At 42.9% G+C, this 26,628-nt stretch overlaps 1 protein-coding gene across 50 annotated transcripts in view; it reads right to left on the reverse strand.

Annotated features, from left to right (window-relative positions):
• Map4k4 (mitogen-activated protein kinase kinase kinase kinase 4) overlaps nt 1–26,628 on the reverse strand; it is a 150,997-nt gene that overhangs the window by 28,439 nt on the left and 95,930 nt on the right. For all 50 annotated transcript variants that reach the window (XM_052745067.1, XM_052745065.1, XM_052745045.1 and 47 more), the window contains exons 8-13: nt 25,881–25,935; nt 24,484–24,562; nt 20,631–20,806; nt 16,188–16,260; nt 14,615–14,825; nt 1,144–1,305 (exon numbers count right to left, since the gene is read on the reverse strand). In XM_052745067.1, coding sequence (XP_052601027.1) covers nt 1,144–1,305; nt 14,615–14,825; nt 16,188–16,260; nt 20,631–20,806; nt 24,484–24,562; nt 25,881–25,935 — 756 coding nt within the window. The remainder of the gene's footprint in view (nt 1–1,143; nt 1,306–14,614; nt 14,826–16,187; nt 16,261–20,630; nt 20,807–24,483; nt 24,563–25,880; nt 25,936–26,628) is intronic.

A 26,628-nucleotide genomic window follows, 5' to 3' on the forward strand; every position in this document is an offset into this window, starting at 1 on the left:
GTACGTTTGTATACCATGTGTATGCATTCCTGGAGAAGGTTAGGAAGAGGTCATTAGATCTCTGGAACTGGAGTGACAGGCAGTTGTAAGGTGCCCTGTGGGTACTGAGAATTGAAGAGCAGCCATGCTCTCAACTGGGAGTCAGCTCACCAGCCCCCATTCACAAAATCTGAAAAACTACAACTGGCACCATACATTAAAGGTGACGTACCACCCTCAAGCCTCCCGTCCTAATCAACACAGTAACACCCCAGGTGACTTCTTGACAAGTGGCATTTTCACAAATTTGTACCCCTCAGGTATAAACATGATAAAAATATTACTAATCACCACCGCAAACAAATCAACACTACTGTTAGAGTCAAGAAGTAGACAGTGACACTGTAAGCTGTAGCACGGAGGTTCTAGTAAACACTGGGGTATATGCAGACCCTTGAAGGCTCAGACACTCAAGGTCCAGGAGGAGGGTCAAGGACAGTAGCTGGATCATCACATTTGGAAATTAAAATCATGGTCTGTAAGTACTTTAAATCTGAAATCCAAGTACTATTCACATGGTCCCCATTCACTGACTTTTCTTCTTTATTCAAAGCTCAAAACAAAGAATGATCAATTTAAAGACAGGAAAGCCAAAAAAACTAAAAGTTATTTTTTGTTTGCATAATGGTTTAAGAAATTTACAAATAAACTATAGAAAGCAATAATAAAATTACAAGCATTACAAAAAACTATTTTTGTTAAACTATAGCAAAAAAAAATCTTTACTACTATAAAATATATGCAAACTTACTCAGCCACTAGATATTTCAAACATTTATTAGAAATTCCCTTACAGTTGGTTTTTAATTTCCTTGTGTAAAAAGTTAACATCACCCAGATATCTGGAGTGCATCGTATGTAAGCCAAGCCTGTGAACATACACTAAACCTGTCGCATGTCACACTCGTCAAGACTCTGGCTCGTTTCAAAGGGTCTCTAAACTGTATCAGCTTTTATTCTTTTTGAGGATAAGGAGTCGAGTCATTCCTGTTTCCAATGTGTACATGTGTGCACACCCATGTGAGTACTTCTGGCTGCCAGCCCCCAGCTCGGCAGACTAACCAACGCCACAGACACCTGGTTTACCATCCTCTGCAAACTAACCTGCTCCCGTTCCACTCGCCTCTTCTCCTCCTCTGCCCTTCTCCTCTCCTCTTCTTCTTTCCGCCTTCTCTCCAGCTCCTCTAGACGCCTCTTCTCCTCCTGCTCGCGCCGTCGCTGCTCCCGCTCCTGCTGCCTCCGGGCTTCCCGCTCTCGTCTTTGTTGCTGCGGAAGAAGAACTGTGGGGTTACCTGGCATCTGCCAGCTGTGGGTCTCACAGATGTGCTGACAGTGCTAAGCGGCGGTCAGTGAGGCCAAGCTTCTGGACCCTACCTCCACTGCTCAGTTATTCTACATGGACCGTGGACGGAACCGCTTCTCTGTAACTACTGGTTGAAGGTGTACCGTCTCTTTGAGTCCGTACAGGGTTTGGTTCCCCACTTTGACAGCAATCATCCTCACTGCCTACTGAACCACACCACTTACGGTTATTCATGGGCATCACTATCTAGGACTCTTAAATCAGAACAAAAAGAAATGATTAAAGGGTAGGAAAAAAGGACAAAGAAAGGAAGACAAAAGTGTCTTAAAAATTAGAAGCATACATGAGGAAAAAAGAACAAAAAGAAATAGGCATCAGCAAAGAAAGCAAATATCACTACTACTGCTAGGAATATATCAAAGCTCCCAAGGAACACATGTGAACTTCTATGTCCCTGGCTCTGTAAATACTCAACATTTAAAGATCATTTGTTGCACCTAATATAATTCTCTTTACAACCCTAGGAAGTCAGGATCTCATTCCTACTGTACAGAAAACAGGCTCAGAAAAATAAAATGACTTGTCCAATGTTACCCGCCAAAAGCCCTGCTTGAACGGCCATTCTGCCTTTAAAGCTCATTCTTTAAGTCCACACCACCCACCACCTCACTGACAGATGGAGGGTACAACCAACTCAGCGGACTCGGCTGCTCTAGACACGCACAGTGTGCAACGTGGGTAATACAGCCACTTCCCTGTTCTTGCACAAGGACACAGCACCTGTCAGTACAGCACTTACATGCTGTGCAGTCTAAAGTTTATTAGTTCTTTCTACGAATATGGGAAATGCTAACTCTCCACCAGCACTGTCCAATATACAGCCTCTAGCTACATACTGCCACTGAGCATGTAAACTGTGGCTTGCGTGCCTAAGAAAGTGAGTCCACTAGTGGCTCCTTCACTGGACAGCACCTCTACAGAACACACAGTCACCCACTCTCTCAGAAAGAGAAAACTGATCCAGTTCACAAATTCTATCCGTGACACTACGGCTAACCACAAAACAAAATAAATTAAAGTATTATATCAAAGTTTATAGAGGGTACACACCAGAAGGCCTTGTTAGAGCTTAGTACCGTTCTGAACCCTCTCCCCCACACTCAACTAGTGTTCGTGGAAGGAGGAACTGACGTCCTCACAGCCTAAGGCATGTCCTGTGTGTGTCCTGCGTGTATGGTGCCTGGACAGGCGCTGGCGTCCCACTGACACTTGTGCAGTCTTCCCAACCAAGGTCTGAGCTGGCCTGTAGGCCTGCTGCTGTGCTTTTGTCTCGGTGTCGGCTTTTAGAAGCATTAAGTTAATGAATACAACTCACCAAGGTTGGAGGTGAGGTCATAAAAAGAATGGAGCGTCTATTTCAAAACCTCCACAGTGGTGATGGCAAGAGCATCATCATTCAATTTCAACCATGCCATACATTCCCTGCTTGTTATTTGGTAGCCTGTCTTTATAGCTTTTTAAAAAAAAGTCTTTGAAAAGAAGAAAAGTCAGATTGTATGTTCAAAACCCAACATAAAGAGGACAACTGAGAACCTGTGTACTGAAATATTCACCAGGCAGGACCTTCCTGCCCTCCGCTCTCTTCCAGCCTTCTGGTCTATGCCTTGAGCTGAGGGAGTGGAGTCCGAGGAATAGTCCTGCCCTCCGTCCTTTCTGCTCAGTTCAAATGCAGAATTCCATGTCCATAATTGCCAGAAATTCAATACCTTTATTCTTTCCAATAAACTAGGTACAAGTATAAAAGGACTTCCTCCTACCATAGGACTCTATGAACATGCTAACACATCTAAAAGAAACTCAAGAATCATACTTAAAATGTGGTTCTGGAGCCCTTTCCCTTCAAAGTAAATGGAACTACAACCTTTCATGTTCCTTACACAGCAAAAACAAATAAACAAAAAAACCTCATCAGGCCACTGCATATAATATACAACAGCTAAGAACGAAATCATTTTCCTAACTGCGATAATAAAAATCAGGTTTTTTTTTTTTCCAATTGGGAAATGTTGCTTAAAGTATAAGCTATTTAATTCCACTACATATTCCTGGTTAGATACCTTTTCCAAAGGAAAACATCTTTTGAACTTTTTGGTTGTGTAAACTATATTACAACTGAAACGAAAGACTTCTGGTAGCTGTGAAGCCGGGATTTGAAGACTACTCTCTCATGAGATGCACTTTAAAGCCTGGGACCGATGACTTTCTCCGTGAAGTCTCCAGGATGAAGATACAGGCGGTGGGTGGGCTCTGAGAGCAGCCGTGTCAGAGCTACAGCCAGATGACAATGCAGGTCACAGCAGAAGGGACTCTCTAGTGTGACGTCTGCAAAGGGACCACCCTCTCCCGGAGTGTCACGGGGTTTGTCAACCACACTCAGGACAGGCTCCATGCCCAGGAGTAGGTGGCCAATACAAAGTGAACTCCGTCACTGGGGAGGGGGAGCCTTGTTTCATTTGGGCTTTTTTCTTTCTTTTTTTTCCTTTGTCTTAGTGGCTTGTTTTGATTTCTGAGAGAAAGACACAGAGAGAGACAGAGACAGAGAACATGAAGTTGGGTGGGTAAGGAGGTGGGAGGAGCTGGGGAAGGGGGAAACATGATGAAAATACACGGTATGAAAAAATTATTAGAGAAAAAGAAAGAAAGAAAAATTCACAATCTCAACAAAAGTAGGCTGGGAAGAAATACAAATGTAAAGAATTTCCCTCAACCAGACAAAGGGCAAACCAAAAGGAGGAAGGTAGCAAGTGACTACAACCTTACGATGTCTCATTAGCTTCAGAGAACCCAGGTGCCCAGGCAGTGACTGGGTCAGGCCACGGGACAGAGCACACCAGAGGCTATTTTACTAAACATTCCATACATCAAACAGCTACATGGGTTTAAAAGGTCCTCTGGACTCCGTGCATTTAGGGGGGGTCAGGTCTCAGCTGTGCTTTGCTGATTTCCACAGCCTCCCATGTGAGTCCCTCAGCACAAAGGTACTGAGGTGTTGGGCTCTGTGGAGATACACAGGAGTTTAGAGTGGAGACTTTAAAAAAGAATTACCAATCTTCAAAAGAACTGGGCTTCCCCATTCCCAGCTCACCACTCTGAAGTGTGTGTCTTGGCACAGTGAGATGAAAAGAGAAACGAGGGGATGAGGAACTGAGATGCCCTGTGGTCTAAAGGTGACCAAGACACTCCACTCGGCACAGAAGCAAAATCTGTATTTAGATTTTACATTGGCATTTTGATGTTTTTACGATGTCTGAGAGCTGAGAAGTAGATATGTGTCTGTGAGGTACACACGCCAGATGTTTTGTTCTGTTTTTCTGTGTGTTTAAAATCACAATTCTCACTCTGAAGGGATGAACAAGACTTGCAATCTTGCCCACAGGAGTTCTACTCTTCTTTCTAAATAATATGCTTATGGAACTGTTTGAGTAACTTTCTACCAATTAACTTCTCCCAACCAATATCCACTGTACTACCCTATCCTGTACTCCCACTCTAGTCCTAACAGCTTCGAGTGAAATGAAAACAACATTTATAGCTAGCCATGCACAGGGAACTTTCCCAACAGTCTTTCAAGGAGTTATTACCTGCCTTTCTTCTTATCTGACCCACCACCAAATCATAAAGCAATCTTGTTATAAACTCTTCATTATTGTTAAGGAAACCAACCATTCTCTTTAGTGCTGGTGAGCAACATTCCTGCAGCTTTCTCGTCTACATGTTTCTCCAGTAATTCTGTATTTACATCCACCAACTTTCTGGAAGCCCATTTTCACTCCCCTTGATAGGATTTCATTTATTTTCAGGGACAAATTCTCTAAGCAGTTTCCTCAGGAAAATTGAAAAAGGTAAAAAGCTTAAGAACCTGTACATATCTAAAAATCTTTATTACTTCCCAACAGAAAACTGTAGTTAAGGAAATAATGTCCCTACAAGCCTTCCTGAGATCCTGTTAACATCTGATTTCTGGTACTGAACACTCAGAGGCCACTGGCTCTCAATACTTGGAACAGGACCGCAAACTGCGCTTCTCTGCGGCTTTTAGTCCCTGTCTTAATTCAGGGACTCTAAGATGACATACGGACCTCTGCACAGGCCTTTCCCTCTCTTTTTGTTTTCAATCATGCGTTGTGTATGTAATCAGTCTTTCAATTCAGAAACTCGTACCTGTTGGTTTTTGACTTTGGTTTCCTATGTAACCCAGGCTGGTTTTGAGTTTTCTAACCTGTCGCCTCGTCTCCTCAGTGCTGTGATGACAGAAATGCGTGTTTCTCCGTTCTGGAAACTGTGTTTCACTATTTCCTGTATGTTCCCCTATCACACCAATGCCTTAGAATGTCTAGAAAGGCTACGTGGGGCTCCTGGAGCAATTGGTTTTCTTTTGTTCTACTACCCATCAACTTGTCTTTTCTTCTTTTCCTATTTTCTAAGAGTTTTAAAACACTTCAGGAAATCTTATTTTTTGAATATTCTCCTTTCACGACTATATCTCAATTTTCTATGAAAATTTTGTTAAGTGTGTGTGTGTGTGTGTGTGTGTGTGTGTGTGTGTGTGTGTATGTATGTGTGTGTGTGTGTGTATATATATGTAAGAGATGGTTTTCTCTGTTCTTATTTTGTCTCAATTGGCTCTGTTGTTGGGGACCAAATCTAGGACCTTGCATGCACAAGGCAAGCACTCTGACACTAAGTTCCCTGTTCTCTCATCGTAAACTCTTCCATGATGAAGACACTGCTCAGTGTCTGTGGTCTGGGCTGAGCACTTGCACTCAATCCATGAAAAGTACCCTGTGAGCGGTACCCAGATGGGTAACAACACCTCACAGTCCTGACCGCTTCTTACAGCTTTAAGGTCTTTGCACTGCTCAGGGTCTCCAGGGAGGAACTTCACAGTATTCTGGGAATTCCCCCTACAAAGTCTGGGGAGAGACTGTGGGAAAGAGAGGGCATTTATAACGGTGTGGCTGCACCAACATGCGAACTACTGAGGTGTGCACGCTGGCAGCCAACTGACTGAAACACCCACTGAAGGAGCCCTCTGCAGTCTGTGTGCTCAGTTAGGCCTCATGCTCAACCTCTCGTTCCTCTTCCTCAGAAGATGCCTGCTCTTGGAGAACACAGTGGGTGAATCAATCTCTCTCTCTCTCTCTCTCTCTCTCTCTCTCTCTCTCTCTCTCTCTCTCTCTCTCTCTCTCTCTCTGTGTGTGTGTGTGTGTGTGTGTGTGTGTGTGTACCCTCCTCCGACAAACCTTGCTTTCAGCTCCACCCATGACTGCTTCCAATGCACTACCTAATTTCCACATTCAATCTTCTCTCTTCTTGTCTCTGGTTTTTATAACATCTTAAATTTTTCTCTGTCATTTCTGTGAGATTTCTCAGTGAAAGAATTTTTAAATTGTTCTTCAAAGTCAACATGATTAATTTTTATTCAATTATTATAATTAAAATTAGTAAATTTAATTAAAATATACTACATTAAAAACAAGCAAACAAACAAAAAAACAACTTCCGGGGCTGGAGAGGCAGCTCAAAACTTAGGAGCACTGGCTCCTCTTCCAAATGACTCAGGTTCAGTTCCCAGCACCCACAGGGCGGCTCACTCCAATTCCAGGGGATCTAATGCTCTCTTCTGGCCACTGTGGCACTATATGCATACAGTGCACGGATATACATGGGTAAAACACTATATACATAAAATAAAATAAATCTTAAAAAAAAACAATCCTCAATTATTGAAGGAAAGCTTTCAAAAGGCATTTTTTCTCATAATTTCAAGTGAAACTCTTTAGGGATTTAAGTTCTTTGAAAATATAGTTATATTTAGCTTCTTTCCCCCTTCCATGTATAAATCACCTTCATAAAAGGAATATATGCTCTTGTATTACATATATTGATATGATATGATATATGATATGATATGAGATGATATGATATGATGATATGCTGGGAATTGACTCCAAGGCCTCCAGCATGACAGGCAATGGTCAACTACTACTGAGCTCCCCTGTCAGCCTGTGTGTTGTGTTTTTTATTAAATCCAACCCGTGACAAGCACATGCCATCCTAGAGAAAACTGTTGACTGCACTCAGCATCTCACATTCAGAGTGATGGAAGACTGAACTATCTATGCAGAGATGAAACTCAATCAAATCCTGAAGTAATTTTTGCATATAGTGTATACAGGTTTAAATGAATAACTGTTATATGTGGGTAGTGCATCATAGTTTCAAAGCACATCCTCTGTTTCTCAAGCTAGAAGGTCTTTGGGTGTCCAAGATGTCTGAGACTCAGAAATCTCACGTCTAAGGATCCATTTTCAAATGGGTACAGCATCAAAATTTCCCTTTCTTTTCAGAGATACACACAGGGCTACAAATGACTAACTTATCCACTTGAAAAACCTGTATTAACAAGTATATGAAGATGGAGATTTGAACAGAAAAACTCACAAGATAATGGGCACATGTAAAGATTCCTGAGACTAGGCCATTAAGCCAGTCTTGGCTAGGAAAAGAATAAATGAACAAGCCCAGTGGCCAAGGCAAAGAACAAGATAGTTTCTTTCTTACTCGCTCTCCATAGTAGACTTGACTATTCACAAGTATAAAGTATAAACTGAAACAAGAGTATAAAACTGCTACAGTTTAGGGAAGAGAAAAAGGCGGCAGGTCCAAAAGAGTCACCAACGTTCAACCCCTTAGGTAGGTGGAGCCGTGTGTGGTCTCAGCAGCAGCTGGAGAAAGGGCAAGTGCACACTCGGAACCCGGGGCCCAGACATGCTGCAGACAGCAGGAACAGGAACATTTGCAGACCAAGAGGAGGAGAGCGCACACATGCCCATCCAGGTCAGTGCAGAGGAGGAAACCCCAGGACGGAGGCACTGCTCCACTGCACACCTCCCCACCACCCTCACAGGACCCAGAGTCTGAGAATCTGACCGAGAAACAACAGGACACATCGTGAGCAATCAAAGCTCTTCCTAGTTAGAAAGGCTGCAACAGCAGAACTTAAAACAACCGACTTTTCAAATGTATCTCACTGTCTCTCTCAGGTTCGTTTATTGTGTATACAGTGTCCTGCCTGCATGTACGCCTGCACACCAGAAGAGGGCACCAGATCTCACTACAGATGGGTGTGAGTCACCATGTGGTTGCTTGCAACTGAACTCAGGACCTCTGGAAGAGCAGCCAGTGCTCTTAACCTCTGAGCCATCTCTCCAGCCTCCTAAATCTCTCTCTCTCTCTCTCTCTCCTCGAGACAGGGTTTCTCTGTGTAGCTTTGCGCCTTCCTGGAGCTCGCTCTGTAGACCAGGCTGGCCTCGAACTCACAGAGATCCGCCTGCCTCTGCCTCCTGAGTGCTGGGATTAAAGACTTGTGCTACCACTGCCTGGCTCCTAAATATCTCTTAATAGATGATTAATATGAAAGGCCAGCTTCTTGAAAGAAAACAGCCTAAATGTAATGACTCTGCTATTAATACCTATAAATACATACTAGCTTAACCTTGTCACTGTTTTATCAGTTTAATAAAAATCAAACAAACAAACTGAAAAGCTGCACGATGCTGTAAGAATGCTCCCCGCGGTCTCTCAATTGTCCTCAAGGGTGCCAGAGTAAATGCATACTTTCCAGCTGTGCTTCAATTACCCACACCAGTTTGGTATTGAAGTTAAAATCTTCCCTAAGTCTGCCGTGTTGATACAGCTCTATGGCCCATTCAAACATGCCCTGGATTTACTGGTGTTAGTACTATAGACTCTTCCAGTATATTCTATTCTCTGCCATTCAAGAGGCTTGAGGACATGCTACCGCACACATGTGACTAACCCTGTGCTTGCTTATGTTACAGTTTTGATCACCTTATGAAAATAATGACTGGATTTTCCCCAAAGAAAATTCTCTTAAGATATTAATGTTTGCTGAATTTGCCAAATTTAACTAAAACTAAAAGCACAAGACTGTATGTCAAAAGAACTCAAGAACTTACAAGAGGTTCTTATAAACAAGACAGCCACTGTCTGGGAAACAACTAAGCCACTGCTGGCTGGACAGAAGCAAAGCCTTAGCTTCGGGGCACACTGGCTGCTGGTCTCTGGGAATGCTGCAGATCATGACAGCTGGAGCTGGGAAAAAGGTAGCACCGGGCCAGTGTGGACCCTGATGTCAGATGCTAATGATTTGCAAAACAATGGCCTTTTGTATGCGAGGGCAAGTGAGGAAATGGTTCTTACTCCTTTGAAATGTGTGGAAAGCCTCTGAAAAACTTCTGAGGCAAAGGAGTTCAAATTTTCCCTTCTATGATCTCAGAGCCAAAAAACACAACAGACACATGATGGCTTATTAACTCTTACTGAGAAACTGTCTTTCCTAATGCTAACCCCACTTCACAAAGAAACTGTCTTTCTCTCACTTCCCTTTGTCTTTTAATTTACTCACTTCTTCTGGCCCCTCCAGACTGGAATAATCCATGTGTCCTGGGGAGAGGAAGAACTCTACTGAGCACACACACTCCATGCCCACCCTGGCTAAGAAGGAAGGCAGTCCCCAGAAACAAAGCCACAGCTGAGATTCCGTGACTAAACGCTAGAGAAGAGCATGGAGGAGAAAAGAGTTTGTTAAACAGCCACAGAAAGAACGTAAGGGGAAGAGTGGGTATATCCTACTGCAGTGTTCAGACAGGAAGAGGGAACGAGTCAGAGAAAGGAGCCAAGAGCTTTAGTGAAAAGACTGGCCTGTGCGAACTCAGCATGCTCTCCCGTTCTTCCTGGGACTACAAGAGAGCAACAAGAAAAGCAGAAAGCAAAACATTCAATCTCGGCAAAACTAGAAAAGCGATTCCAAGCCATCTAGGGGAACTGAAGACGCAGGAACATGCACCTGTGTGGAAGACTCTCCAGGCTGCCCACAGACAGAACTACCTGACTAGGAAAGCTGGCATTTCTTGCCTGTCCTTTGCCTCCCCTGTGTCTGACCTACGATCCACGATTTCTAGGTAGATCCTCTTGGAATGCATTAACACTCCTCGGTTCCACCAAGTTTAGGAGGTTATCGGAGAGCGGCACGTCGGGTGTCTAACAGGCTCTCCTTAGCAAAGCAAGGAGGACTTCCTGACAGAAGCGTCCTGACTTGCTTGTCCTTGTTCAACCACAACAACTTCATAAAGCTGTTACCATTTTGGATTAGGGTACCCGGGGTAACATGGACTGTTCCTAGCCATGATCACTCATATCTGGCTCCAGAATCAACTGTGTCTTATCCCCTCTGAGGGGAGTGCTGCATCTGCATGTCCATACATGGCACACCAGCGAACAGGAGACAGAGCAGCTGGTATCTAGCTGGCTAGGGGAGTGGCACAAAAGTACTTCTGAAATATGAAGGACCTGTTAGGAGGAAAGGGGACACACCTAGCTGCAGCAAGGCTAGTTTTATGGCAGGTGACAAAACAGGGGACTTCTGTACCATGTTTTCCCTTACTCCTCATTTTTAAGCATCTTTTGCTGGCCTACTGAAAGAAAACCATCTAGGCTTTTTTAGTTTTTTAAATTACGTTTATTTAGTATGCACATGTGAGCAGCATGCTCCCACAGTGCACATATGGAGGTGAGAAGACAACCTGGAAGAGTGTTTTCTCCTTCTGTCACGTGGGTTCCAGGGGCTGAACCTCAGGCCATCGGACCAGAGGCAAGCACCTCACCCACTGAGCCATCTCACTGGCCCAACATTCACTCGTCTTATGAATGAGGCTGAGTACCTTCACTTACATTGTTCATAACAGGAATTTTTATTTCCAAAAAAAAAAAGCCTGACATAGCCTTTTATTCAAAGGGCTACAAATCACTCAGCTGCTGTGGATATCACTCTGTATGCTGTGAATGTGTTGCTCTGATTGGTTAATAAATAAAATGCTGACTGGCAAGTAGCCAGGCAGGAAGTATAGGTAGGACAAGCAGAGAGGAGAATTCTGGGAACAAGAAGGCTGAGTCAGGAGTTGCCAGCCAGACACAGAGGAAGCAAGATGTAAAAGTACCGGTAAGCCACAAGCCACGTGGCAACTTACAGATTAATAGAAATGGGTTAATTTAAGATATAAAAACTAGGCCGGGCGGTGGTGGCGCACGCCTTTAATCCCAGCACTCGGGAGGCAGAGCCAGGTGGATCTCTGTGAGTTCGAGGCCAGCCTGGGCTACCAAGCGAGTCCCAGGAAAGGCGCAAAGCTACACAGAGAAACCCTGTCTCAAAAAACGAAAAAAAAAAAAAAAAAAGATATAAAAACTAGATAGCAAGAAGCCTGCCATGGCCATACAGTTTTTAAGTAATATAAGCCTCTGTGTGTTGACTTGGGTCTGAGTGGCTGCAGGAGCCGGGTGAACACAAGAAAACTTCAGCTACACTCAGCCTCAAAGATTCCCAAATTACCGTTCTGGAACCTAGGGTGCAAACAATGCTTAGAACTCCTGCCAATTAAGGAAAAGAAGCTACACCTCCCAGAATCCTAACTAGTGGCTTCTGTTTGTGAGAACACCTGCCATCCCAGTGCCTAGTTCTACTTTTAAGGTCTGTTCTTTATTGTTTGAGAATTTCATACATGCATATAATACGTTTTAATCAAATCCATCCCCTCATTCTCACCCAATTTCCCTAACATCACCTTCCCTCTATTTTTTAAAAATTTATTTTACTTTTAGCAAATGAGTGTTTAGCCTGCATGTATGTGAAGGAGACCAGCTCCCTCTTTTTCCTCCAGGGTACTCTTGAGCAGGGAGAAATGAGGAGTATGTCGATAGAAACATAGAAGAAAGAGACAGAAATACAGGATAGCTCGGGAGGTCTTGGGTCAAAACCCACCGGCCCCTTCTGTCTCTACTAAAGGGCTTTTTTAAAGGAATGCCAAGGGGTGGAGCAAAAGACCTCCCCCCAGCACAGCCAAGTGCAGACCATCCCAGACACCTGGTGATCACGCACGAGGTCAAGCCAACCCCTAATGCAACCCTGCTGTGTAAAGCAAGCTCAGATCTCACTAGAAAGCTTTTGTGGGATCCCACATGTATGTATGTGTAACACACGTGTGCTTGGTGCCCATGGAGTTATGAATGGTTGTGAGCCACATGTGGGTGCTGAGAACCAGATCTGGGGTCCTCTACAAGAGCAACAAGTGTGCTCTTAATCACTGAGCATCTATCCAGCCCCTCCTCTGTGTTTAAGAAAAGTGGTATCAGGTGACCCTGAGTGTGACTTTACACTAGATTTTGAACTAACAGACTAATGAAAACATGTAAAGCAGACATCTCTAACCTACTCGGCATCTACTGACTGAAACAAAATGACCTGAAAACTTCAATCCTTCCCGGTGAACTGTAGCTCTCCTCAGTGTGGATCCTCACTGCCCACCTCACAGAGAGGCTGGATGCCAGTCTCACTGCTACAGCCTGAAAGCCACTGTCACCACCTGTGTTACAAAGCAACTCTAGATGATCTAGTTCTTCACAGAAGGTATAGCCCCATAACGTATTACCACCTGCCTGAGCAGTGGAGAATGTCACAGAAACACAGTACTAAACATGGTTAGAGTCTTACATCCCAGTACCTCCAGCAAGCCTCCAAACTCATTCCAGTTTTCTGGTCTGTTCACAAAACAGCCAGAAAAGTCTTAAATATTTTGAAGAGATTTGCAAGTAAGTTTTTAAAAGTCATACAAACACTTAATGATTTTTCACCGTAAGAGATCTAGCTGAGTATTTACCTATCTCCCTTAGTGAGGTACACACTGGTTTCCAAGCAGTGAACAAATCCACAGGATAATCAAAGCCACCATGCCAACATATACTGCTACATGACCTAGGCAACAGCATGTTTAGTTATTTAAACTAAATCCCACTGGAAATGTTATTACAGGGCTTTAGTTTTAATGATTCTTCTACTAGAAAAAAAAATAATAAAGGTGGAAAAAAGATGTTCAAATCAAATGGAAACAGAAATGATGAATGAGAAATTAGGGGCTGTGGCATATTAAGTAAAAGGCAGTCAAGAAAAGAAAATCAAAACACTCTTGATTCTCAAGTGAATCGCAGGGAAACTACATTTCTGTGAATTAAAAATAAAAACAACCTATAAATAATTACATTGCCAATGCTGAGAATATTAATGGCTTAAATGAACATGATGTGTGGTAGCCCGTTTTCGGGTTCCTCGTGGCTTTACCCAGCAGGTCCGCATAGAGAGGATGATTAGGACCACAGGGCTGAGTGCAGGTGTCTGAGATGGTCTGCACTTGGCTGTGCTGGGGGGAGGTCTTTTGCTCCACCCCTTGGCGTCTCTATAAATACCCTGGGGCAGAGACAGTCAGCTCCTGTTGGAGAAGGTTCCAGGCCCTCTCGAGGCTATCCTTTATTTTCTATCTGTTTATCTCTACAATCTAAATCCTTCTAGCTAATATTTCCTGCTGCTCGCACTCAGAAAACTCTGGGAAGCTGTGGGGTTGGGGATAAACACCCGACAATGATGCAAACTGTACTAGTCTGCCATAGAACAAAATTAATCTTCTAAAGTATTCTGTTTTTGAAATTTACTTCTTTTTAAAAAAAACATTTCTTATGTATGTGTATGTGGGGAGTGTACGCATGCATGTGTCACAGCGCACATGTGGAGGTCAGAAGACCACTTGCTGGAGTTCATTCTCTCTCTACACTACCTAGGACCTGGGGATCAAACTCCAGCTGTCAGGCTGGATGGCAAGCACCTAAATCCATGGAACCATCTCCCTGGCCTGACATTTTTACGCTTAAATCTACCCCAAAGTTAAGGCAGTTGGAAAACAATGTTTTTCTTAAGAAAAAGTCTGAAGTGTCAGAAAAATAGCAAATAGCAAAGCAATGAGGTCAAGTGTGAGCAAGTCAATTTAAGCCCAATGGAAACACTATAGACAGCTAGCTGGTCTAGTGCCACCTTCAGGAAGATGGAGTCCTGCACCTCACAGTACCCACAAATTCAAGGGTTAGGCAGGTCCTCAGCATGTGTTACAAGGAACACACTTCTAAGGCTTCAAGGAGTGTGAAGCCTGCCAGTCCAGAGCACAAGCTTTCCTTCAGTTCTTTGAACTGCTACAGCAGGGCATGTACCTGTTATCTACTACCATACTACCTCAACAAGCTAGCTGGGGTGTCTGACTACCAATGGATATGAATGTGGATACGGAGAAGACCAACGCGGATCTTTTCTACCTCTTCCAGCCGCCTCCTCTGTTCTTTCTGCTGTTCAATCCGCTTCTGTCTCTCCGCCAGCAGCTGCCTCTTATACTCCTCCTGCTCCCGGAGCTGCTGCTCCTGCAGAAGCTGCTGTCTCCGCAGAGCCTCGGAACGCTCCTTGTTCTCCTGCTGCAGCCTCAGGAAATCCCGTCGCAGAGTCGACTCTCCAGGCACATTGACGATGGAACTGTAAGGTGAAGAGGACTATCAGGGCTTCACCTTCACCTTGGCCTCTGAGGGAGCAAACAGCATGGGCATCCTATTCCTCTTCTACACCCAGGTCTCTTAATGAGAACTTAGCCTGGGAGTCCAATCAACACGTCCACCAGGACTACTGAGCCTACAGCTCAGAAGGCTCGCATCATCCTTTATCATCTAGTCATATCTGAAAGGTCAGTCCTAGACGCTTGGTAAGCATTTCTATGTGGGACTCTCAGATCAACTCAACAACACAATGGAAGGCGGACCTCACCTTCTTTCACTTCAATGGTCTCTCTTTGGCCCTCTTATTTTCCATCATTACAAAGAAACACTGGCGCTCAGCATTCCTTCATCCTCATCTGGCCAGCATCAAGCCTGACCTGTATTCCCTGCCACCATTTTTGTATGACCGGGGACAGCAGCAGGCCCCAAGCAGGCCTTATGAATGCACTTGGCGTAGGAAACTTACCTAGCACTGTTCTGCTTTCTCCAATCCCATACCACACAGAAGAGTGAGCAAACACCCCTCCTTTAATTCCTTTTACTACATGCCACTCTGTATCTTATATGTGCCATTCTATTTTCTAAAAGCAATTACAGTGCTCATGAAATCAGTTCTAATTTCTCTGAAAATTTTAGTTTGAAATGGACTGAGATCATCTATTTAAGTTGTTGAAGGATTTCTTTAGTAAAACCTTATGTCCCTCTTCAAACTCTTATTCCCAACACATGGCTTCCATGGGTCTCAACACATTCTTCTATCTTCGTTTTGGTCTGTACTCAACCACAGGTAAGGCCAGCCGGAATGATTGTCAGGCAAACCCATTACTAAAGTAAAAATATAAAAAAGTAAATTCTCCACTCTCTTAGCCTTCTGCTTGACTTCACTACACTCTGGAAAGCCAGAGATAACCCAAGACATAGAACACTCCCTAACAGAGGAAGCCGAATGCTGGTAATCACATTTGCAGTAGGCAGGAAAATGAAGCTTCGGGAAAGCGGCTTCAACAGAAGTCCTGCGGCAGTTTCAACAGCTGGCCTATCAGCAGGATGCTTCTTTGTGTGCAGGCCTGACTGCTCTGGCTGGCAGACACTTGTTCCACCGTGCCTCCTAGAGCACGAAACGTCAGCAGCAGGATTTCCTCAGCCCCAGACACAAAACTGGGTTAGAAACAAAACAAAAACTAGGTAACAGTTTGGAGTGGGGAGCTGCTCATAGAAATCTGTCATGAGGCCAGAATGGCAGACTGAGCGCAAACAGCACTATCTGTTACGACCAAAGAGCCTTGCGGAATGCGGCATCAATGGAGCTTGCCCTCTCCTAAGGCAGCAATGGTGGCATCATTACCTTGGCTCTCCTTCCTGTTCAGGCACTTCCTCCTCTTCCTCCTCGCTCCCACTGTACTCATACTCGGTTTCATCTAAAAGGCCAAGGACAAGAAAAACAGGAGAGTTGACAAATTCTAACAGGCACCTGTATAGATAGGCAAACATTCCTAGAGGCGTAATGACTAAAACAAGATGCTCTTTGTGAAAACAGCATTTTGGAGAAGGACTTGCACAGGAGAAGAGATGCTGACTTCCCTTATCAACGACAGTAAACCCCAAGTCGGCCACGTCCCCTACAGAAGTGCTGGTCTTTCAGCACCGATAAATTCTCATAGGTGGGATTTTCTGTGAGAGTATTCACAAGAAAAATAGTCTAACAGCACCAACATATTCACAAAGAAACCTATTATAACAAATTAAATATAAATAGATGATACATATACAGATAGAGATAGATAGACAGACAGACAGGTGGTAGATAAGTAGACAGACACAAATAACAATTTAACTACTGAATTTAACCAAGGCAACCAAAATCACAACAAAATTTAATTACTTTCCCATTTGAGCTTTCACTGAGGTGGCAAGACAGAAAGATTTGCCAAACGGAAATAAAAGGAAACATTACGTATGCACTTGACAGCAGCAACAGAATTAAACATTCCCAGGAAACATCACTGAAGGGGAGCAGAAGAAAGCAAGAGCCTGAGGATGGGGAAGGGCACTGTGAAATGCTGGCTTCTGGACACGACAGGGCTGTCACAGTCATGAACCCACTGCAGCTGAGGCTAACTGTACAAGACATGCACAAGATCATTCCAGCCACAGTGCTGGCATAGATGGGGGAGGGGCTGGCTTTCCAGGCTCCACCCCTTCCTGAGGAGCTACAGGTAGTCGTCCATAGCTGCTGGGGGACAGTTGTCATTTCTCTTTGAGGGTGTGGCCTCAACCATGGGGTTTTAGAAAGAGCTGAGGTAAAATTAAAAAATCACAAGTAACTTAATCAACAAAATTATAGCAGAAAATATCTCAAACACAGAAAAACAAACGGACATCCACACACAAGGGGTATTTAGAATCCCAAATAGATATGGCCAGAGAGGACCACTCCTCATATCACAGTCAAGGTTTCAAAGATACAAGGCAAAGAAGCAATACCAAAAGCTGTAAGGGAAAAAGCCAACTTACAAACAAAGGCAGAAATCTCAGAATAGCATCAGATCCTTCATCCGCAACCCGAAAAGCCAAGCAAGCATGAAACAACATAGTTCACACCTTGAAAAGAATTAACTGACAACTAAGACTAATGTTATCTTTAAGAACTGATGGAGGGGAAAAAAAGAGTATTTCAAGACAAACACAAATTAAAGCAATTCATGGCAACCGAATGTCTTTCAGCATGACAGAACATTCTTAAAGGAAAAGAGAAAAAGGTTTTCATGCACAAGAATACTAGAAAGAATACATTTCATGAAAGGAGCTGAAGAAGAAGCCAGAGCCAGGAGCCCAGAAAAAAAAATCAGTCATGTGCAACAGAGCAAACCAGGAAACCCCTAATCCTAAGAGGGAGGAGCCAAGAAAAACTAGTAATCCAACCAACCAGAATATCCACTAAGAAAATCACAGGGATTAACAATACTCTCAATAATGACGGTAAGCACAAATACAAAGACAGAAACTGACTGACTGACTTAAAGCTCAAGGCCGCTGTCTGTTGTCTCCAAGAAATACACTTGGCTAGCGAAGACGTCCACACACTGACCGGGAGCTAGAAACCACCTGACCAAGCAAAGAAAACCGGTGGACAAGCAGGCAGAGCAGCTGCTGTATCTGATACAGCCGCGTTCAAACCAAAGTCAGAAGGAGAAGCACCAAAAGCTAAGAAGGAAATAGTTCATCAAGATCATATAACAACTGTAATGATTCATTCATCAAATACCGTGGCCACCAATTTTCTAAAACTGATAGAAGATGTGAAAGGTCACATACATGCTGACAAAAGAGCAGTGGGAGATGTCAATACTCAACTGTCATATTTAGACAGTTCTTCCAGACTAAACATCAACACAGATACTTTAGAACTAAACTACACCAGAAATCAACTGGACTTAATAACTACAAATTATTCCATCTTCACACAGAAAACCTTATCTAAAGTTGATTACATTATAAGCCACAAAACAAGCCTCAACATACAGACAGGTAGAAGTAAGAAGATAGAAAGAGAATCCCTTTTATGGTACCAGACCACAGTGGAATACAAAGAGAAATCAACAGCCAAAGAAACCCTGGATCCCAAACAACACACTTCTGAATGAAGCAAATGAAAAAGATAGCAGTCTACTGACCCTCAGTGTACCCAGGGAGTCCTAAGAGAGAAGTTTCTTACTTAAGTGACCACATTAAAAATTCAGAGATCTCAAATAAAGCTGTAGAAAAATGAGAAGCTAAAACAAAATCCAGCACATCACAAGAAATTAAGATGAGAACAGAAAGTAATGAAATAGACATGGAGAGAACAATACACAAAATCAATCAAAAGATGTAGTTCTGTGAAAAGATTAACAAGATTGACATGGTCCTACTAAAACTAACAAAAACAGAGAGAAAACCCAAATTAATACAAATAACGGTAAAAAGCAAATTATTACCACAGATTCCAATGAAATCCAAAAGATCATTAGAGAATTCTCTGAAAACTTATATTCTAAAGGGTAGGAAGATATAGAAGAAATGAATCAATTTCTAAATGCCTACAATCTAGCACAGTTCAATCTGAAGATGAAAGCATGTAGATAGATCCTTAGCAAGCACAAGACTTGAGCAGTGACTAAAAAGTTCATAAAGACAAGTCCAGGATGGGCGGATGCACGGCAGGTTGTTGCCAAACATTTAAGAAGGATCTAACACCAATACTCTCCCCATTCCATCAAAAAGAAGGGAAGACTCTATCAAACTCATTCTATGAAACCAATATGACCACAAGCAAAACTGAACAAAGATATAATAAGAAAAGAACATTAAAATCCAACTTCTCTAATGAACACTGGGTGAAAAATTCTCAACAAAATACTTGCAAATTGTATTCAAGAATATATTAAGACTATATACTAGAACCAAAGTGGTTTCACCTTAGGGATACAGAGCTGTGCAAATCAACAAATATAATACATGATATAAATAAACTTCAGGACAGAGCTCAAATGCAGAAAAGACATTGGACAAACTTAAATGCACCTTCATGAGAAAAGTCCTGAAGAGCCTGGGATTATGGCTCATATCCATAATTCCAGCACATAGGAGGCTAAGATAGAATAAATATGCAGCCTGAGCAATAGTGAAGCCTCCCATACATAGATAGATAGATAGATAGATAGATAGATAGATAGATGGATGGATGGATGGATGGATGGATGGATGGATGGATGGATGGATGGATGGATAGACAGACAGACAGACAGACAGACAGAGCCCTGAAGAAGTGAGGAACATAGAGCATAAGACACTTCAAAATAGTAGAGACTCTATATGACAAACATATAGACAACATGTCTAGAGGTACAAGATGGAGGAAAATGAACACATGCTCTAAAATCTATAATTAGACAGTAATATGGTGCTTCAAGTCCCACCCAACGAAAGCAGTAAGACATAAGGAATAAAAATAAGAAAGAAATCAAGGTTTTGCTAACCTCAGACACTAAGACTCTATACTTAAAAGACCCTACAGACCCTACTTTGAAACTCTCAGGTCTGATAACCACCTTTCGTCAACTTGCAGGATACAAAATTTAACATACAAACCCAGCAGCTTCCCTATATACACCAACAGCAAACCTGCTAAGAAGAAATAAAAGTATAGAGGCATAGCCCTAGCCAAGGAAGTGGAAGACCTTTACCATGAAAACTTTAAGTCGCTTGAAGACAACACTACACAGGAAAACTTTTCCGTGCTTAAAAAAATAATCTAAAAGTTCATATGGAACAGAAGACTCTGAGTAGCCAGATCAATTCTAAGAGAAAGAGTACAACTGGGGATATCATAACGCCTGACTGCAAATTATACCTCAGTCACAGTGACAAAGCACGGGGTGGCCCAAGAACCAGGCACGCACGTTCTGAGGCCCTCTCTTACAATGTTCACATATGTGTGTCAATGTGTGGGTACATGACATAGAGGGGGAGGCCAGCTGTTGAGGAGCATGCACTCGCCGTGGTCTTTCACAGGAAGGTAAAGGACATGTGGCAGCAAAGTGGGAGAGAGGATGTGAGGATGGGAAGGCAGAGAGGGAAGGAGGATGGCAGGGAAGGTAGTGGAGGATCAGTAACAACAACAACAACAACAACAACAACCCTGTATTTAAAAATGTCAGGATGAAACCTTTAACACGAGTCTAAAATCTTTGAAAATTTATTCAGTGTCGTGTTGGGGAAAAAGTGCAAATAAAAGGAGCCTTAATACCTTTCTCCCCTCTCTTCTTTCTGGTCCGGTCTATATGATCCTTCAGCTGGATTCGAACCTGCCTTTCATTAGGCTGATCCCTTATGAAAGGGTGTTTCAAAAGCTGCTCTGTAGAGGGCCGCTGCATATAATTCTTCACCAGGCAGCCTTCTATAAAGCTGAAAAACTTCTTTGACCTGGAAGAGGAAGTGAAACACATCATCAAACTTCTACCGCAAAGTAGGGCTCCCAAACACTAGTCCCAGCCTGAAAACTATTCTGCCAACACACAGCCATGCTGGGAGAGCACGCAGGAGCTCAGGACCGAGGCAAGGGGGCAGGAGCACTAACGTGGCTTTACGCTCACAATAGACCAGAAACCGCTGTAAAAGAAGCCAAATGAAAAGGAAAAGCGTTTAAGGCTAATGTTACTCAGTATCTACTACACCATGGGGGTGGAAGAGGCAAGGGAACAGAGGAAGGGCTTCACTAAGTGGGGGTGGGGTAGGGGGACTGGGAGGATAGCACACACAGGAGCACAGATGGAGGACAGCTGTCTGGTATCCAGAAAACAAGAACAGACACAGACGAGCAGAGGGCCTGCCTCAGTGGGCAACGCGGGGCATCCTGAACCTACTGTCACGGCATCCAGTCTTGCACTGGTTTGACTCATCGGGTCCCAGTGCTTGGTGTACAAAGGCAGAAACAGCAGGTTTTTACTTTAGAGGGGGGCACAATAACGCCTGTTACCCACATCTGTGCCACTTTCAGAGCTTTGCCCTTTTCCCATTCCTGGCCCAATGCATGAAGACCCATACCTAGCCCTACCTTTGGTTGGAACATTTAAAAATGTATGGATGGATGGAGGCTAGAGATGGCTCAGAGGTTAAGAACACTGGCTGCTCTTATAGAGGTCCTGAGTTCAATTCCCAGCAACCACATGGTGGCTCACAACCATCTGTAATGAGATCTGGTGCCCTCTTCTGGCCTGCAGGCATACATGCAGGCAGAATACTGTATACATAACAAGTCTTTTTAAAAAATGTATGAGACAGAGAGACAGGGTGTGTGCACGTGTGCGTGCGTGCGTGCGTGCGTGTGTGTGTGTGTGTGTGTGTGTATTGGGAACAACCCCATGGGTTCACTTCTCTCCTACCTTAACAAAGATCTGAAGATCAACTCAAATTTCCAGACTTACAAGAAGACAATTTCCTTTACTCACTGAGCAAGCTCACTGGCCCAAGTTAAGTCATTCTGCTGGGTTATCTTTTGATACCCAGTTCTGTGACTGTCTCTTGGTAAGCCTTTCCTGGCAGCATCCCATCCTAAGTTAAGAACATTTCTTCTGGAGATATCTGCAAGTCACAGTTTGTACACTATAGTTTATTTCTTTGGTACAGACTGAGATGGGTTCTTTATTTTTCAACTTGTCAGTCATGTTCAACAAAGGGTATTTGAATAAATTTTTGTTGAATGAATGAGCTATTCATCTTTAAATTTAGTCCAGTTTTAATTATATCACTTCTATGAAGTATCCCTTCTATAGCTTATATTTTCAAACTATTTTTTAAGTTCAACAAATATTTATATGTGGATCTATCTATCTATCTATGTTAGACTCAGTGAGAACACACCTGTGAAACCGAGTAGAGGAGAGTTAAGTGTACACAACAGCGGGTAGACAATCAAACTCAGAGAGGAAAAGAAAACAAATCGAGTACTTGTTACTTCAAAGTGGGAACAAGAAGACAGCGTTCAGGGTACAGGGACATGAACCAGAGGGCAAAGGTCAGCGACTAACAAGTCCCTTTCTGGGGCTATGACAAAAAGTGGAAGAGAATGGAGAACAGCTCAGGGTCACCTCACAGAAAGGTCTGTGGTTAAAGAGGGACACGACAATCTACGTAATCCGTACAGCACAACATCCTAACACAGATTACTAAACCTTGGACCCACTAAGAGCATTCATGAACTGACTAAAGAACCAGTGCTGACTCACCACACCAAGATACCAAATTCTGAGCCTGAATTCCTAAATGAAAATACTCTCATGCACCATGTCCACCGGACAACACTTAGGAACCAACCATACATGGTATATTCCTGAAAATCTATAACTGAGTTCTCCTGGCAGGTGCCATTTTCTGATAGCTGTTTTTCCAGAAAAAGTAACAGAAATTTACATCTGGGAAGGAAGACAGAAATCACAAAGGAAGAAGCTGGCTACACTTTCAAATACTTGGATAAAATAAGAATTGTGGTGCAAATGAATCAGTGTAGCATTTTACCTAATTTAGTTGGAGAGAGTTCAGCTCAAGGAACCAGGAGGTATCACTCACCATCTACCACTGTCTCTGTTAGCATATGTTACATGCAAATGGGTAACCAAAATCTAAAAATAATGGAGACAGTGTGGGGTATTCTTCATTCAGAATACTGATTTGTAATCCTCCCAGAACAGACTCCTATTAATCAAATCTCTCCTTGTAATTGGCTATCAGTGATGCCCAGAATCATCACCTCTCACTTATTAATACAAGGAACTAATCCTGGCCAAAAATCTTTGCAACTGTGTGGTCCTTCAGATCTCTCTAAACACTGGTTTAATGGAATTAAGCAATTCTTTTACTCAGAATTATGGTTAAAGAGTGCGTAAAGAATGGGAAAAAATCTTGCAAGTAAAAGAAAGGTGGGAAAGGAAATGTGCAATGTGCCGAGCACCACGAGAGTAAACTAAGAGAGAGGAGGAGGAGACAGATGGAAGCATGCGTGTGCCTAGAGCTAAGGGAAAGGAAGTCTGCATGGTTCAGAAGATAGGCAACCAAGAACACGGCAGCCAGTAGAAACTGAAAGACCAGATCCAAATGAAAGGACCAACTGTGAGACCTTGGGCGTCTTTCAGAAAGAGTAATAAAATCTAAGAGGGAGTGACATGAATTAATTGGAAAATTAGTAAGATATGAAAAAGAGGAAAACGAAAAACACAGCAGTGAGGCAGGACTCAACAAGCCAAGAGAGCAGAAAGGGGCACAGAGACAGGCAGGGCTAGAAAGCATGGGGTGCTTGAGTACAGACAGGAACTACCAGACAACATTCAGGAGGGATTAGGCAAAACTCTCAGACCCATTCCCCCAAAAAAGACACTGCCCCTCCCTTAAAGATTTAAAGCACAAGTCTTCATAAGCTGCAACTCTAAACACTTTGCTCAGCCAGCCATCATGCCCCCTCCATGAATGTCAGCATTCTGAACAACAAACTCAGAAAAGCAGCAGAAGGAAAGCTGGCTGCCCGGGGCGAAGGACGGGTCTCTTAACAAGCCCTTCTGGGATTAAGAGGGGCGTGCCTACCTGCCATTTTATCAGCCATCATCACAGTCACTGCCCCCCCACTCCCTTTAGACAGGGGTGGTGCTCTTTCATCTAGATGCTTCAAACCCCCGGTTCAAATGGCCGTGCTGTTGAAGTCCTTTAAGTCATGGGGCTGCCAACATGCACCATGGCCCCAGACACCTTTCATCAATATCAAATCTACTACCAGAGGACTTTCAACACATCTTTGCCATTTTAGTAGGAAAACGTTCTACAAAATATTACACTCAAAAGATGTTTAAACATTAAAATATAATCTTTCCTCTACATTACGGGGCTATCAGATGTCCCCTGTCATTAGTGTGTAATCTAAACACCGTATCAAGCACACCACCACAAAGAAATAGATGTACTTTAGATTGTTGAGGGTGCTGGCTTTTGTTACTGAAATTAGAATGGCCAGAATTTTATTCCAGAACAAAGGAAAATATGGGGGTCGGGGGGCGGGGGGGGGGAGAAAGGGTTAGGGAAGGAACGATGGAGGGAAATCCACACACACAGCTTACCATTTTTTTGACTTCAGCCTGGGAGGAGGGTTTCTGGGAATGAGAAACAGTGCTCTCATTGGATGCATGTCACAGAGAGCTGGGGAAAGGAGACGGCTATATCAGTAAGGCACTTATTTACTCATTCTTGACTTCCAGGGTTCATTCACAAATAATCTGAAATACTCTATCCAAATACTCTGTCCAACTGTCATGAATGTCAAGTAGATGAGTTGTCTGTTATGAATCCTAGGCCATACCTTGAACTTAGCGTTTCAAAACAGCCAAATATAAGGAGAAAACCAACAATTCACAACTTCAAAGAGACACTGGAAAGTTTTCATAAATCAAAGATAAATATTACTTCAAATTTAAAAGGGGAAAATACTTAAGTCTTTAAATCACCTTACAGATTATAAAGAAAATGGCTGTTTTCATAAGGTTGGTCTAAGGATTAGAATGGCTTGTGGAGGCTTTCAGTATTCCAAACGGTACAATGTCTAAATACAGTACGCACCTTCAGAACCTCCACGAAATACTGTTTGTTACTACGGCCAGTGTCAGTAGGAAGTGTCAGTAGGAAGAGTAAAGATAGATGAGTGTAAACGGTGCCGCTTATTTTTGTAATTACTGTCTGTATTTACATAACTCCACGAGAGGTGAGCACAGCAGACAGCACACTAGCATGTCACAATAGGTGAGGCCCATTTTCAGCAGAACCTATAAGGCAGCTGGGAATGGGGACTAGACTAGCGGACACCAGTGTCCCAGTGTGAACGGAAACTGAGACAGAGGTCACCAATAGGTCCCCTGTCTCAACAGCATAGAAGAAATAAGGGCCGCGGCTTCTGCGTTGTACTGATTTTTAACTGTCAATATGTTTTCATTCATTCAACAAATATTTATTCAACAACTATGTCTGAGGCACTATACAGTCTTTGTGCATAAGCAGACCAGGAGGAAATGCTGTGGATGTTCTCCTTCCTTATTTTCTCTACATTTCTATTACAACCTTAATCAAATACCAACTTTATGGTTGATCAATTTACCGATTTAACCCAAGGAAAAGCGAACTCAAATCTTCACAAAAATTCCATAAATAAAAGATAATACCTCAATTTGTAAAGCCAAAATAAGAACAAAACTTTATGTTTCAAACAGTATTTTTTAAATGCAATGAAGAAAAAATGAGCTCTTATTCATTTCTGATCCTGCCTATGACTGAATAGGCTACAGAGCCTGAGGGCCCTAAAAGGAGTCCTGGCTACCAAGAATTCCCCGTCCATCTAAAGCCACTCTGGCTGGTGGGGCCTTCATCCCCTTGCCCCGCCAGGCATGGTTCCCCCAGTGGCCCTCGGGTTCCTACAGGTGATAAGCTACCCGGAAGAAAGGGGCTCAAAAGGAGGGGAGCTACTCACGGGGGGCGCCTTCCGCCATCTCGATGGCTGTGATGCCACAAGACCACAGGTCGCTCTGGGGAAACCAAAGAGAATGTTCTAGATACCTGTTTATATTTCTGGACAGTCACACAAACAAAATAAAAGCATCCTTCAGGTGAACAAGCAAACATTACCTCTCCAGCCCCAGGGACTATTGTCATTTACTTCAGCATGATGTTATTCTGACGATGTTGGAAAGTTTTCAAATTTTAGGTATATATTAATAGTAGAAAATCATAAAGTCTGCAATGTATTTTTAAATACTTCAAATGAAAAGAAAATTCCCCTGCAACAATGGTTTAAATTAATCTTCATTAATTGGGTATTTTGCAACAAAAACTGAGATACAAGGGGAACAGCTGAAATATGAGCTCAATTTTAACATCATTAACAGGCACAATAACCACTAAAGCCAAAGTTTGATTTTGTTGACAAATAAAACAGTAACACAGTCAACCTGAATCAGATTAAATATGGGTTTTATGCCTGGATTAAAAAAGTGCACTATGGTTTCAAGTCCCTAGAGGTCACTCTATAATCACTTCAACTTATTTGTGTAACTAAGAGAAGTTATAAAACTCGTTACACAGAATACTATAAAATTCCAGAGGACACTATTATAAATTTTGACAGTATATTAAAAAGAAACCATATCTGATTCTAATGTACTCTTCAAGATAAAAAGGCCGCTGGAGGAGGGCATGTGACTGGCTGTCTATAAGCAATG

Source organism: Peromyscus californicus, unplaced genomic scaffold, assembly GCF_007827085.1.
Source record: "Peromyscus californicus insignis strain IS unplaced genomic scaffold, ASM782708v3 Scaffold_19__1_contigs__length_69161282, whole genome shotgun sequence".
NCBI classification, from domain to species: Eukaryota; Metazoa; Chordata; class Mammalia; order Rodentia; family Cricetidae; genus Peromyscus; species Peromyscus californicus.